Source organism: Carassius carassius, chromosome 20, assembly GCF_963082965.1.
Source record: "Carassius carassius chromosome 20, fCarCar2.1, whole genome shotgun sequence".
In the NCBI taxonomy this organism is placed as follows: domain Eukaryota; kingdom Metazoa; phylum Chordata; class Actinopteri; order Cypriniformes; family Cyprinidae; genus Carassius; species Carassius carassius.
In genome coordinates, this window is record NC_081774.1 from 2,557,420 (window position 1) to 2,573,425 (window position 16,006).

The 16,006-nt window shown below is 39.3% G+C and overlaps 1 protein-coding gene across 1 annotated transcript in view; it reads left to right on the forward strand.

Moving 5' to 3' along the window:
• The first annotated feature begins 463 nt into the window (after positions 1-463).
• Positions 464-16,006, forward strand: part of gna11b (guanine nucleotide binding protein (G protein), alpha 11b (Gq class)) — a 62,748-nt gene continuing 47,205 nt past the window's right edge. Inside the window, exon 1 of the mRNA XM_059501128.1 lies at positions 464-1,430. Coding sequence (XP_059357111.1) covers positions 1,295-1,430 — 136 coding nt within the window. The 5' untranslated portion in view covers positions 464-1,294. The remainder of the gene's footprint in view (positions 1,431-16,006) is intronic.

Consider the following 16,006-nt stretch of genomic DNA (forward strand, 5'->3'; position numbering starts at 1 on the left):
TATGCTGGCAATAGATTTTACATTTTCATGTGGCTTTTCAGATAACAAAAACAAGTATGCTAATAATAATAATCGAATCTCATATTTTCACTTTAATGATCGTTGTTCACTTTTTTTTAATCCGCGGGATTAATAAAGTACTTGATCTGATACAGTAAGTGAAACACCAAATCATAATTATTTCGTTTAATTATTATTATTATTATTATTATTATTATAAATCGTATTCACAATTTCCCTTTTGACCATTAAAGTATATTTATATAGTGTGAGCTTTATATGTAGAAATGTGTTCTATAATGCGAGACTTCAATGCAATAAGAAAAAGAGACACACCCCGGGAAGCGAGCACTTTCTGAACGCCTGACTGACTTGTGCCGTCGACCAAACTTGACAGTTTCTTCCTGTTATCCGCATAGACAGTAAAAGAAATCCGCCTCCAGAACATTGTCTTCACAGTTCCCGCCTCCCCTCTCCTGCTGGAGCCCTCGTTCCCTGTCAATCATCCGTTTGGAATCAAGCTAGTGTGCGCGCCGCAGCTCCGCTGATGTAGGAGGAGACGCTGCTGCTGTCATCTGCAAAAATTAATTAAAAAATGGCATAATCCATTTTTAAAAGCAGCTGGCTTTTTCCCTTCAAGGAATTAAACATTTTCTACAAGTGACTGAGCGCTCCCAAACGACGAGAAAGGGAATGTTTTTGACACACTCGCTGTGAAACTGACGATTTATTCACCACCTTTTCTTAGCAGGAATCTTGTTTTCCATCATTTGAAGGGGTGAATAAGGCTGGAGAGGGGGACATAGGAACAGTGGATGTCGCGACTGTGTGATCTGTCCCGTTTTCACCGGGACCCGTGTCGGTGGTGAGCCGTTGTGGGAGTGTCGCACGCACGCGAGGATAGTTTGCCCTGGATTTTTTAATCATCTGCGAGATAAGGCTCCTGGACCTCCTCCTCGTCGTCGTCGTCGACGCTGCCCTCCCTTCCTCATCCTCCCGTTTTTTTCTTCCTCTCCTAACCGTACCTCCGTAATTTTGCAGCGGTCTGCACGCGCGGTAGAGGCTCGCGCTCACCGCGGGAAGACTGAACACAGCGCGGAGCGCGCGAGGCCCCCGACCCCCTCCTCCACTCTCAAACCCCCTCAGATCATCTCCTCACCTCCCTTCTCATTTTTCCCCGTCTTTTTCTTAATATTTTTCCTCAGAGAAGTTGAATTGTGGGGTTATTTGATTTTTATCCGCCTTTTTTCCAACGGCCACTCGAACCGAGTGATATTTTCTTGTTTTAGTGGAGATGACTTTAGAGTCGATGATGGCCTGCTGCCTGAGCGAAGAGGCCAAGGAGTCGAAACGAATCAACGCCGAGATCGAAAGGGAGCTGCGTCGAGACAAACGCAACGCGAGACGGGAGTTGAAGCTGCTTCTGCTCGGTACGAGTTCTGCCGTTAAACTCACTCATACACACATAATATAGTCAGTCGACAGGCTTCGCTGTGGTTTTCAGTGGTGCTATAAACACGCCACCTCCGTTTTATCGCGATTTGAGGTGGTTGCGGTTAATGTCTTTTTTGTGTTTTTTAAATCCAAGTAAATCGTTTGAATACTATCTGCGTTAGCGAATAGTGCTAAGGCGTTAGCGCGTTAGCATATGCGGGCCGAATGCTGGACAGGGCCTGGCATGCAACAGCACACAAATCTCAGCATGCTCTCTGTTGAGTGCATATACACGTAACTTCCATGTAAGTGTACATCGGAGGCGAAATGGTTGTAACGTTACACTGGCTGGTTTGTTTTTGTAGCTGTCAGTTTTGTGTTATGAAACAATCCATGTGGTCTGTTGTATGATATTGCATGTTTGCATGCAGTTAGAGAGGAATATTTGCAAATGTGCAACCGAGGATGACTACTATATGGCAGAGTTGTTTTGTAAATGCAAATTAAACGAGAATGCTTTGTGGTTTGTGCAACTGCATGAATCCTGTCGGATTACAGTATTCAAATCTTAAGGAAATCAGGCTGAGGTTTGTGAGCATGTGAGCTGAGCATTTATTGCTTTAGTGATGAAGGTAAATGCTTTTCAGTAAATGCAAATGATGTTTGTTTGAATGTTTTTTTTTTATGATGAAAAAAGTCAATTAGTATGTAAGTATCAGCCTGGAGTGCTAAACATCAATCATCGTGTGCATCTTGGGAGCATTACCACGTCATTCTGTGCCACCTGTTAAATTTGGGTTGTGTTGCACTTTTAGCATTTATTCCTGGGTTGAATTATCTCAAAATGGTGGAGAGTTATTGCCTTATGAGGGTGTGAGGGCTCTGCACACTGGACTCTGGTTACTCCCTAGGAAGGAGAATTGGATGCTTTATCAAGTCGTGAAGTTTGGTTGCTGTTCTGTCAATGACTCAGTGAGTTGGTAAGCAGTGATATCTGACACGGACAGCCTTCATTTATTTCCTATTAGTCAGGACTGTTTATCCTCTTAAAACCACAAAATGAGCTGCTTGTATTAAAACTGGATCATACAGTAGGATGGAACCGTTGTGCTGATTACAAAGTCAGAAAGGGAGATGGACAGAAGTGTCAGTTTTGGTGAAATCATGTGGAAAAGAAGTCCAATTGACCCTCGCTGAACTCCACCCACCTTGGTTACGGTTGCCAACTCTTAGAAGCTTTACAGAACATCCCTTTGGAATGAACTTGAGATTTCCATGAACAATATGTCTTCTTTTTAGTAATATGTTTTCTTTGAAATTAAAGGTCTTAAGGATTCCCAATGAGGTTGCATGTGTTTGACGTAGATATATTTAACAACTGTTCTATTTCATTAAACCAAATATATCTCTTCTTATTAATATCAAACAAGACTTTAGTTGACTGGTCAATTGAAACACTGGTGAACCTGTATGCAGGATTATTTTACATTTTATTTGAAGTTTCCACCCACCAAGCTTTGCATAATTGTTCTTGAACGCTGGATAGGAACAGGAGCAGTTCTGTAACAGTGAATGATTCTGAGGACACAGTGGTTCCTATGTGGCTCTGTGACCTCTCATGTGAATACATGAGACTGACCTTTACCGCTATGAGAGAATTAATAAGTTAAAGTTCTCTCCTGTGCCACAAAAGGAAGAATTAAAAAAGCAGCTTGTTGGTGCTCAGTCATCCTATTAATGGCCCATCCTGAATAAGTTACAACTGTCAGCCTAACTCTGGATAAATCTTGGCTAGTCTGGATGAGCCAAGACCTTAATAGGCTTTGCCAACACATATTTGCTCCATTGCTGATGATACCATAGCTGCTTTGTGTTAACCAGCTTCTCACTTTGTAAACGGCTTAGTCTAGATGGTTAAGCTTTGAGAAATTGTGTTTATTAGTAGGGCTGGGTGATATTTCAGATATTCACTATGCTGTGATTTTTGGACAAATTTGTGCTATCTTTTTTTGCGGCCTGGATGTATGAGAACATTGTCACTATGTGGCAATATTCCTGTGGTGAATTTTTTTTCTGGAAAAATATTTTTATGGTAAATATTGCTGCCTATGTGTTTTTGCCCCTGTATTTTTCTGTATTATTATGTCATGCATTACATATCATGCACTTAATTGGCCACCTTTGGTCAAAATGATGGATTATCTGATTGGAAGAGAAAAAAAGAAAAAAAATGTGTGTGTATATATATATATATATATATATATATATATATATACAATAAAATTATTGTTTCGATACCGATACCTAGTCAAGAATTTCGATTTCGATACTTTTTCGATACTTTTCCTGAAAAGGGAAAATACATTCTCAAATATCATTGATGTGCTTTATTTTAAAACCGGGACAACATTCTAATCATATAACACACTAATATATGAACATATGAACAGCAGATATATTAAACAATGTTTCTGAACTCAGAAGATTAAATGTCAAAAGATAAATAATATCAATTTAAGCAATGCCATTCAAGTAAAAAAAATTTAGCAGCAATATCTCAGATATTGTAACTTATTCTGTCAGTTGTGCAACCTTTTCAGAGGAGACGGGTCGGGTTTTTTTCCAACCCGCTTTTATGAAATAATTTGGCCCGCCCCAGCCCGCAAATAAAGTAAAAATTTTTTACCCGCCCCGACCCGCGCATCGGGGACATCACGGAAGATACGTTGCTACTAGACTCATATTTCTAGTTCACTGAAGTTCCTCCCTCCACAGCAGCGCGCGAGCTTGGCGCTATTAGCAGCGCATGCGCAGCTCGTGAACAGCTCTGTGAACGGTTTCATCCTGTCAAAGAGTTACACAAGATGTGACGGAGCATGTGATTTGTTGAATGTAGTGAATCCATACGCCCTTCACTGAACGAGATCGAGAGATCTTCTCATTCATGAACGATCTGAATAGAGCTGAAACAACGAATCGATTTAATCGATTAAAATCGATTATTAAAATAGTTGTCAACTAATTTAGTCATCGATTCGTTGCTAAATAACTTTTATTTGCCGTAAGCGGCTCATTTCGTGCATATTTCAAATCTGCGGTGACCAAAGTGTGGCAGTAATGAGCCACCGGAGGTTTTACTCAGCCAGTACAACAGGAGAAGTAGCGAATAGCCAATAGCTGGCCTTGTTTTATGTCACGTGCTTCCCGAACAGCGTCTCTGCAGCCATAGACATCATATGATGTCTATGTCTGCAGCATTCAGCGTGATGTGGGAGTACTTTACATTGAGCCTTTAAAAAAAGAAGAGTAACCTGCACTACTGCACTGTTTAAGGGGACGTTCACATATCGCGTCTTTTGCGCGCTCAAGTTCGTTATTTCCAACACCGTACCGCATCGAGTTAAAAACATCTCAACTTTTCAGAATGTAGCAACCACACCGCGGGTCATGTGACAAGAACTAACCAATCAGCTTCATCCTTTCCCATAACAACGTTAAAAGCTCAGTCAAGATGAAAGGAACAGCTGATCATAGTTGTATATGGATTTCCATTTTGAAATAAATTTAGTAGCAGAGCTACTGCAAGCGATTTTTTGAGCTGCAAATCCATTTATCCTTTGCTGAAATTTCCGCGTCTTCAAGGAGAGAGCACGTCATGGTTGCTTAGCAAAGGCAGACGCCTCAGGGGCGCTTCTGCGCGAGCGCTTTGGAAAGAAGGAGAAAGCGGTGCGCCTAGCGTTTTCCACGCGTTTTTAGGCGCGATTTGTGAACGGCCCCTAAGACTTTCATTTGTGCAGATTCTCCAGTACAATGTTGTTTGCAAATGTTTAGTCATAAAAGCTGATAACATTGCTTTTTAACAGTTAACATTTAAAGCTTTACAAACATGTTCTGTGATCAGTTTGTCGTTTAACAGTTCAAAATTCAGTCGTGCAGCCTAATTATGACTGAATGAGAGAGGTAAATGTAGATATTTGAAATGCACTTTTTTTCTAAGTATTATTCACTGCTCTTTTTCACACAGCAGGTTTTTTGTGTGTGTCCTATTTTTTTTTTCTGGACAACCTTCTGATGGATTTTACTTTAAATTGTGAGTTCCATTCAGGTTTCATGCCATTGGCACTTTTTTTGAAGGATTGTTTACAATTTCACAGCAAAAGCTATAAAGCTTTTTCCCAGTAAATAATAAAATACAATGTACTGCAATTTTATTCTGTTTTATCCTTATTCTTCGTGAAAATATGTTCGGAAAGATTCCTTAATAAGCTTTGTTCAGGATGTTAAACTACTTTAGGAGGTCTAAGGACTGCCATGGTGAAAACATTATTTGAAATCTTGTGAAATTTGCTAGAGTATGGGTCAGTGTTCTGATTGCAGAAGAGTTCGACAAAGGATTACTAACACAATAAAACAACTCCAGGTATATTTTTGATGAGGATATGACAGTGCAAAATGGTTAAAATCTCTTAAATCTATGCTGAATGATAAAGGCCATTTATTAATAATTTACTTGGGGGAAAAATGGAAAAAACTAAAATATAAGTACATAAACCGATTAATCGATTAATCGTAAAAATAATCGACAGATTAATCGATTATCAAAATAATCGTTAGTTGCAGCCCTAGATCTGAATGAACTGATACATCTCGTTTATGAACGAAATGAATGAGTATACAGGGTCAGTGAGCCAAGCATGTAAATCTCGGATCAGCAATCAGCAGATACAAAGCGCAGTTATAGGTGCTGTGCAGATACGCTCGTTTTCATAATTAGCATACAGAACATAAGTCCACATTTAATCCCCTTGGTCAGACAGTCCATATATAATATTCACATTATAATGTGAATATTATATATGAACTGTCTGACCAAACAATTAAAATGTTAATTATGCAAGAAAACTCAAGAGTTAAACTGTCAGAACAAATTCTTCTTGATAATATCAGATAACTTTGATAGAAAGATATGTAATGGATTACAATCAAACAAAACTTCAAACAACAGTCAATACTTTGTTGGCCAATTACAAATCAATGATTAATTGTGTTCAGTCTGTGGTGTGAAAAGGTTGCATTAGCAATTCCGCAAACGAGAGCACAGTTCAGTGTTACTGTCTGTGAGACACTCTCTGTCCGCGTGCGCACCGAGCACAGTGCGAGAAACCAGCTGCTCAGTTCAGCTTTTCTGCGTCTTGTGTTTGAATGCTTTAAAGTTTTTTGAATGGTTAAATTGGTGACAAGGCTTAATAACACGTGAAAATGATACGCTTTAATGACGACAGGCAGCAGCTTTCTGTCAACTGTCTTGAAAGTCTTTTTAGACTGGCCTCAGCCAGACGGTTGAGATCGACTATTAAAGGTGGGATATTTTTTCCTATTGAAAGGGCAGTGTTTCCCACAGAATTAGATTCTATTTGCGGTGGTGTTTGGGGACCGGGGAAGGGGCTCAAACACAGGCTCACACACTCAAACATTCAAAAAGACTCTCACACACACACTCACACACACACACACACAGACTCAAACACACACAGGCTCACACTAGGGATTTGCACGGATAGTCGAACATTCGAATATTCGTTCTGCTCTAATTATTCGATAAATAAAAATGATATTCGAATTTCGCAAAAAAAAAAAAAAAAGTTCACAATAAAACCTAATTTGGTCACTTTCTGTGATTCTCCACGGCATATTTGAAAGTGTAAGCAAGCAAAAAATAATTAATGAATGATTAAGGGGCCATTCACATATCACGCCTAATAAGGCATGGAAAAGGCTATGCGCTCCGCTTTCTCCTTCTTTCCAAAGTGCTCGGGCAGAAGCGCTCCTGAGGCGACGCGTTCTCTCCATGAAGATGCGGAAATTTCAGCAAAGGATAAATGGATTTGCAGCACAAAAAAAATCGCTTTCACTAGCTCTGCTACTAAATTTATTTCAAAATGGCAATCCATATACAGCTATGATCAGCTGTTCCTTCATCTTGGCTGAGCTTTCAACGTTGTTACAGGAAAGGATGAAGCTGAATGTTTAGTTCTTGTCACATGACCTGCGGTGCGATTAAGGCTCTCTGAAAAGTTGAGATGTTTTTAACTCGATGCTGTGCGGACGCGCCTGGAAAAATGCTGTATGCTGTGCATACCGCGCGCCTACATTGGAAACAACGAACTTGAGCATGCAAAAGACGCGATATGTGAACGCCCCCTAAAAGAACTGCGGTCTTCTACAGTACTTCAAATATGCCGTGGAGAATCACAGAAAGTGATCCAAGAACATTGTTGCAGCATCTCTCAAGCAACGAATAAACACCGCTAACTTGGAGAATGCAGTGAAAACTCCTCTTCTCGTGTCTGCCCTAGACCCTCGGCACAAACATCTCAGGTTTCTCGATGAAAACATGAGAGAAGTAAGAAAAAAAAACTTTTTTGAACATTATCAGAACATTTTCCTTGATGGGAGTGGTGCGGATGCAGTCGCCACGATGAAGAATATGCAATGCCCACTCGTCGGAAAAGGCTGAGCCAGTTCTCCAGCGATGATTACAGAGAGTCCAGCCGAGACGAGTGGGAACAGTTCTTGCTGGAGCCATGTATTCCACCAGATGAGGATCCCATTCAGTGGTGAAACGAAAACACGAAGCGCTTCACAAAACTTATTCGCTTAGCACACCATTATTTGTGAGTCCCGCCAATGTCTGTGCCGTCAGAGCGTGTTTTCTCCACGGCCGGCCTTATTGTTAACAGACTAAGGAGCCGACTTTCCCCCGATCATGTTTACATGCCCGTATTTCTAAACAAGAACATTTGAAACAATAGAAAAAAAAAAAGATTTGCTGACAGTTTAAAAGTTAAGTGTAAGCTACATTCTGTACAATAGCCTAATTGCTGCAGGCTGCTTTAAGTTTTTTCTTTGTTCACTTTTTTTTTTTTGCTTTTAATCTGTACATTTGTTTGTTTGCACGCATTGTTAAAGGTTTTCAGCTACAAAACACGATGTGTAATGTTCAAGCTTATTGTAAGCTTGTTCAAAATGACGAAAACAAATGTTGCTGAAAAATAACGTCTGACTCATTAAACTTAATTTAAATAAACGAATATTCGTTTTTTGTGAGCTCAAATATTCGAATGTGATATTTGTGGAAAACGCCCATACCTAGCTCACACACACACCAAACTGGAGATTGAGGTGGACAAAAACCAACACACACCAACCTGAACCTGGAGATAATAATAATATAATGTCTACTCTGGTGGCTGTGATATATATTAACCTTCCAACGTCCGTTGCCATGATTTTTGGAATGACCGATCGCGAGAGGTTTGATTCTGGACTCTTCGCTGGGGGAATACAATCTGTAACTAACGCATGCTCATGTTTTGATTCAGATCGTGTTCGAAGAGGAGGGGCTAGTCGTGCGTGCCTCCGTTGTCAGTTTGTGAGAGGGAGGGAGCAAGCAGCGCGCAGCTCTACAATAAAATACAATTGTACCCATATTAAATAGTTTAATCAATCCGTGGCGGTCAGCGTTGATATTGTGGCGGGACGCCACAAATTAATGAATGTATGGGAAACCCTGCAGCGCGATCTGACAACATAGCTCACTATCAGCAGTTATTTTATCTATCCATTTTTTACAGATTATTGCTCTGTGTAAGAGATAAATAAAGATCAGATAAAGACAAATTAGCACAGTACCAGTACGAGTGATTGCGTGTGTGAATTAGTCATACTGTCTCTATAATATTGTGTAGCTGTGGGTTGTAAATAGCATATTTCCTTCAAAAGTAGAAAAACATGCTATAATAAGTTTTGAGATTCTAAGCTACTTTAGTAATAAATCACAGGACAGCGCTGATAAATAGTTTTTGCGTTTTTCTTGTGTGCGCAATCTTCACAGCTAATGTTACTGTTTAAATGAGTTTTCGTGCCACAATGCAGCTGCGCGAACATGGGAGCTCGAAATAATACTCATCCGATCATCTGATCGCTTGAATGTCCAAACCATAAAACAAATACAACTGACAAAGTTTAGTGAAGACGCAAAGCTCACTGCTCGCGCACCATCACTATGTGTTGAACCGGCGTTCACCTCCGTGTTTTGCTTTTATGCCACTGATTGGAGAGCGGAGTCATGTGGCTACACATGCTGTAGTATGCTTTTAAGGGGGAAGTATTAGGATTAAAAAACCAAAATAACCGACATGGGAAAATTAAGTCGGATATAGGTTCTAAATTTCGGTTTCGATTACTTTTCGATTAATCATCCAGCCCTAATATATATATATATATATATATATATATATATATATATATATATATATATATATATATATATATATATATATATATATATATATTAGTGGTGGGCCGTTATCGGCGTTAACGTGCTGCGTTAATGTGAGACTCTTATCGGGCGATTAAAAAAAATATCGCCGTTAATCTATTCTCAAAGTTGGGTTGGGAGCTGGGTCTATACTAAGCAAGCTATGATGACTTTCACCTTGATATTTTATATAACCGAATGGCTGAGGCCAGCCTAAAAAGATGCTCAGGACAGTTGACGGGCCACTGCTGCGCATCGTCATGAAAGCTTATCTTTTTCACGTGTTTTTAAGCCTTAACGCTTGTCGATTTAAACATTAAAGCATCCAAACACAAGACACGGAAAAGCTGAACAGTGTAGCTGGTTACTCGCGCGCTGTGTTCGGTGCGCACGCAGAGACAGAGTCGCATATCATGGACAGCGACACTGAACCGAGCTCTCTTCTGCGAAGTTCTCCTCGAAGTCCCTCCTGCACCTAAACGAACAAATACAAATCGCAGTTTGAACAAACAAAAAGATGTGAAAGAGCCCAATTCGGTACTCGCGGTATTCAGGGTTCACGAAGAGAAAGGCATCTCAAAACACTTGAACATCGAATTTGCTTATTTTTATTCTTGTGCCGACAAATACATACATACAAAATATCCACCTTGGAAATTATGCTCGAAAAAACTGTCAGTTATTTCTTAAGTGAAAGTAAAAAGCGTAGTAAGCGAAAGTAAAGTTACCGCGCCTAATTTAGCTACTGGCTGCTGTAATGTTAATCCAAGAAAATGAAATGAAAATCACTCACTGCTCTTGACCGAATTACTTTGTAGTTTTAACAGTCAAACCAAAAATTATTCAGACACCAGATATAATTTTTGATATACATAGCAAAACTGTAATAATGTGAGAAATGTTGATGGTGCCTGAATAAATGTAGGTTTGATTGTATATTTCATTTTTACATTGAAGACTATCCAGTGCTATTTTACATTTAATTATTTGGTTTCTGTACCTTGACACCTACAAACTTGAAAAAAATTTAAACATTGTGTAAATAGCACAAATAAATAAAAATAAACGAACATACAAATTAAACAATTTCAAACAGGGCCCACTGGTACAACCTTCACCGGGGCCCCGCTGACCCCAGCTACGGCCCTGCTCACACCTGTTTCACACATACTCCGTCTGCAGTCCGTGTGCGTTACGTATGTGGTGCAGCACGGACTCGATGTGCTTTCACACAGGACACGTTTGCAGTTCGCTACTCGGTACGTAAACGATCGCTGCACTGCTGCAGATGCAACGCTCCTGGAACGCAACTGGAATCCGTTAACATGGGAGTGTAAAAAAATATGCAACGCATACGCACTGCAGACGGAGTATGTGTGAAACAGGCGTAAGGTTATTTGCACCTTGTGCATTGTGGAATTAGTTTACAGCTTTTCCAAGCACTTTGTGATGCATTTTGGAAACAGGAGATGAGCCCCTTTTCTAATGCACCACCTAGCTTGATAAACCCTTCTCAAAGACTTACTGTTTGTCAATTTTATTTGGGTAACACATATTCTGAATGCCTTCGGCAGAATTCGAATGAGCCATTTTAATCTAGATTAATCTACAACCCGAATTCCGGAAAAGTTGGGACGTTTTTTAAATTTTAATAAAATGAAAACTAAAGGAATTTCAAATCACATGAGCCAATATTTTATTCACAATAGAACATAGATAACGTAGCAAATGTTTAAACTGAGAAATTTTACACTTTTATCCACTTAATTAGCTCATTTAAAATTTAATGCCTGCTACAGGTCTCAAAAAAGTTGGCACGGGGGCAACAAATGGCTAAAAAAGCAAGCAGTTTTGAAAAGATTCAGCTGGGAGAACATCTAGTGATTAATTAAGTTAATTGATATCAGGTCTGTAACATGATTAGCTATAAAAGCTTTGTCTTAGAGAAGCAGAGTCTCTCAGAAGTAAAGATGGGCAGAGGCTCTCCAATCTGTGAAAGACTGCGTAAAAAAATTGTGGAAAACTTTAAAACCAATGTTCCTCAACGTCAAATTGCAAAGGCTTTGCAAATCTCATCATCTACAGTGCATAACATCATCAAAAGATTCAGAGAAACTGGAGACATCTCTGTGCGTAAGGGACAAGGCCGGAGACCTTTATTGGATGCCCGTGGTCTTCGGGCTCTCAGACGACACTGCATCACTCATCGGCATGATTGTGTCAATGACATTACTAAATGGGCCCAGGAATACTTTCAGAAACCACTGTCGGTAAACACAATCCGCCGTGCCATCAGCAGATGCCAACTAAAGCTCTATCATGCAAAAAGGAAGCCATATGTGAACATAGTCCAGAAACGCCGTCGTGTCCTGTGGGCCAAGGCTCATTTAAAATGGACTATTTCAAAGTGGAATAGTGTTTTATGGTCAGACGAGTCCAAATTTGACATTCTTGATGGAAATCACGGACGCCGTATCCTCCGGGCTAAAGAGGAGGGAGACCTTCCAGCATGTTATCAGCGTTCAGTTCAAAAGCCAGCATCTCTGATGGTATGGGGGTGCATAAGTGCATACGGTATGGGCAGCTTGCATGTTTTGGAAGGCTCTGTGAATGCTGAAAGGTATATAAAGGTTTTATAGCAACATATGCTTCCCTCCAAACAACGTCTATTTCAGGGAAGGCCTTGTTTATTTCAGCAGGACAATGCAAAACCACATACTGCAGCTATAACAACAGCATGGCTTCGTCGTAGAAGAGTCCGGGTGCTAACCTGGCCTGCCTGCAGTCCAGATCTTTCACCTATAGAGAACATTTGGCGCATCATTAAACGAAAAATACGTCAAAGACGACCACGAACTCTTCAGCAGCTGGAAATCTATATAAGGCAAGAATGGGACCAAATTCCAACAGCAAAACTCCAGCAACTCATAGCCTCAATGCCCAGACGTCTTCAAACTGTTTTGAAAAGAAAAGGAGATGCTACACCATGGTAAACATGCCCCGTCCCAACTATTTTGAGACCTGTAGCAGAAATCAAAATAGAAATGAGCTCATTTTGTGCATAAAATTGTAAACTTTCTCAGTTTAAACATTTGCTATGTTATCTATGTTCTATTGTGAATAAAATATTGGCTCATGTGATTTGAAAGTCTTTTAGTTTTCATTTTATTAAAATTTAAAAAAACGTCCCAACTTTTCCGGAATTCGGGTTGTAGATTAATTTCAAGATCACAGTGAGATTAATCTAGATTAAAAAAATTATCTATGCCCACCGCTATAATATATATAATTTTTTTTTTTTTTGGCAAAAGTCTGAGATGATGTCGTCGTTGTTGTTTTCGCAAAATGGCCCATTTCTAATTATTTCAAATTTGGCATATTATATGAAATTTAGATAGCTGTGCTTTTGATAGATTGATAACACAAAAATGTCTAGCATGTATAGATTTGTAAGATGTTTTTATCCAAAATACAAAGATTGCATCATGTAGGATTTCTCTTTTATAATTTTGCTTCGTTTATGCATTCCCTGGGAATCAAACCCCTTGATCTTGGTGTTAACAGCGCTATGATCTACCTGTAGTCATCTACATGATCTACCTATGTAACCATAGAGCATGGTGCTAGCAACACCAAGATCATTGGATTAATTCCCAGGAAATGCATGAACTGATAAAATGCAATGTAAGTTTCTTGTATAAGAGTGAGCATTTTCTTATATTCTCTTACAAACACTTTGAAGTAATTTTTATCATCTAGAGCTTTTTTATTTTAGTCCAGAAAGAATCCTACTTTGTGCCGTTTTGAATCTGATTCAGGTTTCATTAGGATCAGGTCTTTGTGGCTTTACCGTTTGCTTGGACTACAGGTAATGCAGATTCACTGTTGAATTCAGAAAAATGTAGAATTGTCCTATTTTTGAATGACTTTCATTGAACTCTTTATCTCTGAAATAACATACTGGGACAGTGTTCTATTTTCAATGGGCTGCAAAATGGAAAGCAAGTGTACACGATGCATTGAATTAAATTAACAGGACAAACATTTTAATTGCTGATTTTCTCTTTTGAGGTCACTGGCTTAACAATAATTGTTTAAATGTTACTGCAAAAAAAAAAAAATGCATTTAAAAAAATGAAGTTTCTGAATTTCCTGCTGTCAGCGCTCTAGTAATGTGCTGTGTATTGTTTGAAAGCTCAGAGTTTTTAAGTAGCTGTGATCTTTTGAACTGAAATATGGATATGTTATGTCATTCACAATGTGATATATTAAATAATTTTAGTTGTGCAGAGAAAGATATTTTCTGTATGATCTTTGATATCAAAGTAGTGTTGTGTTTTAAGCATTTAACCAACCTTAACACTAGAACAGGAGATTAGGCCTTCTGGAGATGTAACCGACTGTAAAGGTTTGTTAGCCCTGCAAAAATATGCTATGATATGTAAGGGATAATGTACATCCAGCCAGTTGTTATCTCAGAATAAACATCAATAGGGTGATCAGGACCCAGACGCGAAGTGGGTATTGAATTTAAGGGAAACGGTGCAGACAAACCACTTATTACACAACATTTCTTACTTATTACACAACATTCATAATTAAGGCAAAAAAATAAAGACCAAAAATTGTTTTAAAACCTTAACTGTTTGATAGTTATCTTATAATCCATTACAGCACACAAAACATTCGTAATAAGATGGACGCAGCTGCGTGTGTATAAAACGAGAGCGAGTCCGCGATACCAGGATGACATAATGAAATAATTGTATACCATTTTGAATCGAGTTTTAATATTTTATTGGCTAAACAAACGCAAAGCTTCCAAGAAAAAAAATTATTAGCTTTCACCGGTTGTTATCGAGGGATAACATACCTCGGAATTTTGTGACTGGCCAATCAGAATCAAATATTCCCCAAAGCTGTGTTTTGAATAAATAAGAAATTGGAAGTGTTAAAATGTGCTGGTCTACTTCCCTGGAAACCATGCATTCTTAGTTTGTATTTAGTGAAGTCTATTAAGAGGTTAGTCTGTGTTTAGCTTTTCAGATCTTCTCAGAAGTCTTGGGTTCTATGCCTTCAAAAGTTTGGTAGCAGCAAAAAAACTATGGATATACACATCTTAGTAGTGTGTGTGTGTAGCCATTTCACTTAGGCCATCCTTAAAAATATTCTTGTTTGCTGTAACCCGACCGACCCTGTCAATTTAGGACCGACTAAATTTTTTAATTTTTTTTGCTTTTAGTCTGACCGACTTGCCGATTGTAAATTTGCGTTAAGACCGTCCAATTTTTTTTTTACTCTTCAAACAACTAATACAAAAGCAACCAAATAATATTAATTATATTTAAGTATTGTAATTGTATATAAGTATTTGTATTGTACAGGTCCTTCTCAAAAAATTAGCATATTGTGATAAAGTTCATTATTTTCCATAATGTAATGATAAAAATTAAACTTTCATATATTTTAGATTCATTGAATCAACTAATTAACTCTAAACACCTGCAAAAGATTCCTGAGGCTTTTAAAAACTCCCAGCCTGGTTCATTACTCAAAACCACAATCATGGGTAAGACTGCTGACCTGACTGCTGTCCAGAAGGCCATCATTGACACCCTCAACCGAGAGGGTAAGACACAGAAAGAAATTTCTGAACGAATAGGCTGTTCCCAGAGTGCTGTATCAAGGCACCTCAGTGGGAAGTCTGTGGGAAGGAAAAAGTGTGGCAAAAAACGCTGCACAACGAGAAGAGGTGACCGGACCTGAGGAAGATTGTGGAGAAGGACCGATTCCAGACCTTGGGGGACCTGCGGAAGCAGTGGACTGAGTCTGGAGTAGAAACATCCAGAGCCACCGTGCACAGGCGTGTGCAGGAAATGGGCTACAGAGAAGCAGCACTGGACTGTTGCTCGGTGGTCCAAAGTACTTTTTTTTTGGATGAAAGCAAATTTTGCATGTCATTCGGAAATCAAGGTGCCAGAGTCTGGAGGAAGACTGGGGAGAAGGAAATGCCAAAATGCCTGAAGTCCAGTGTCAAGTACCCACAGTCAGTGATGGTCTGGGGTGCCATGTCAGCTGCTGGTGTTGGTCCACTGTGTTTTATCAAGGGCAGGGTCAATGCAGCTAGCTATCAGGAGATTTTGGAGCACTTCATGCTTCCATCTGCGGAAAAGCTTTATGGAGATGAAGATTTTGTTTTTCAGCACGACCTGGCACCTGCTCACAGTGCCAAAACCACTGGTAAATGGTTTA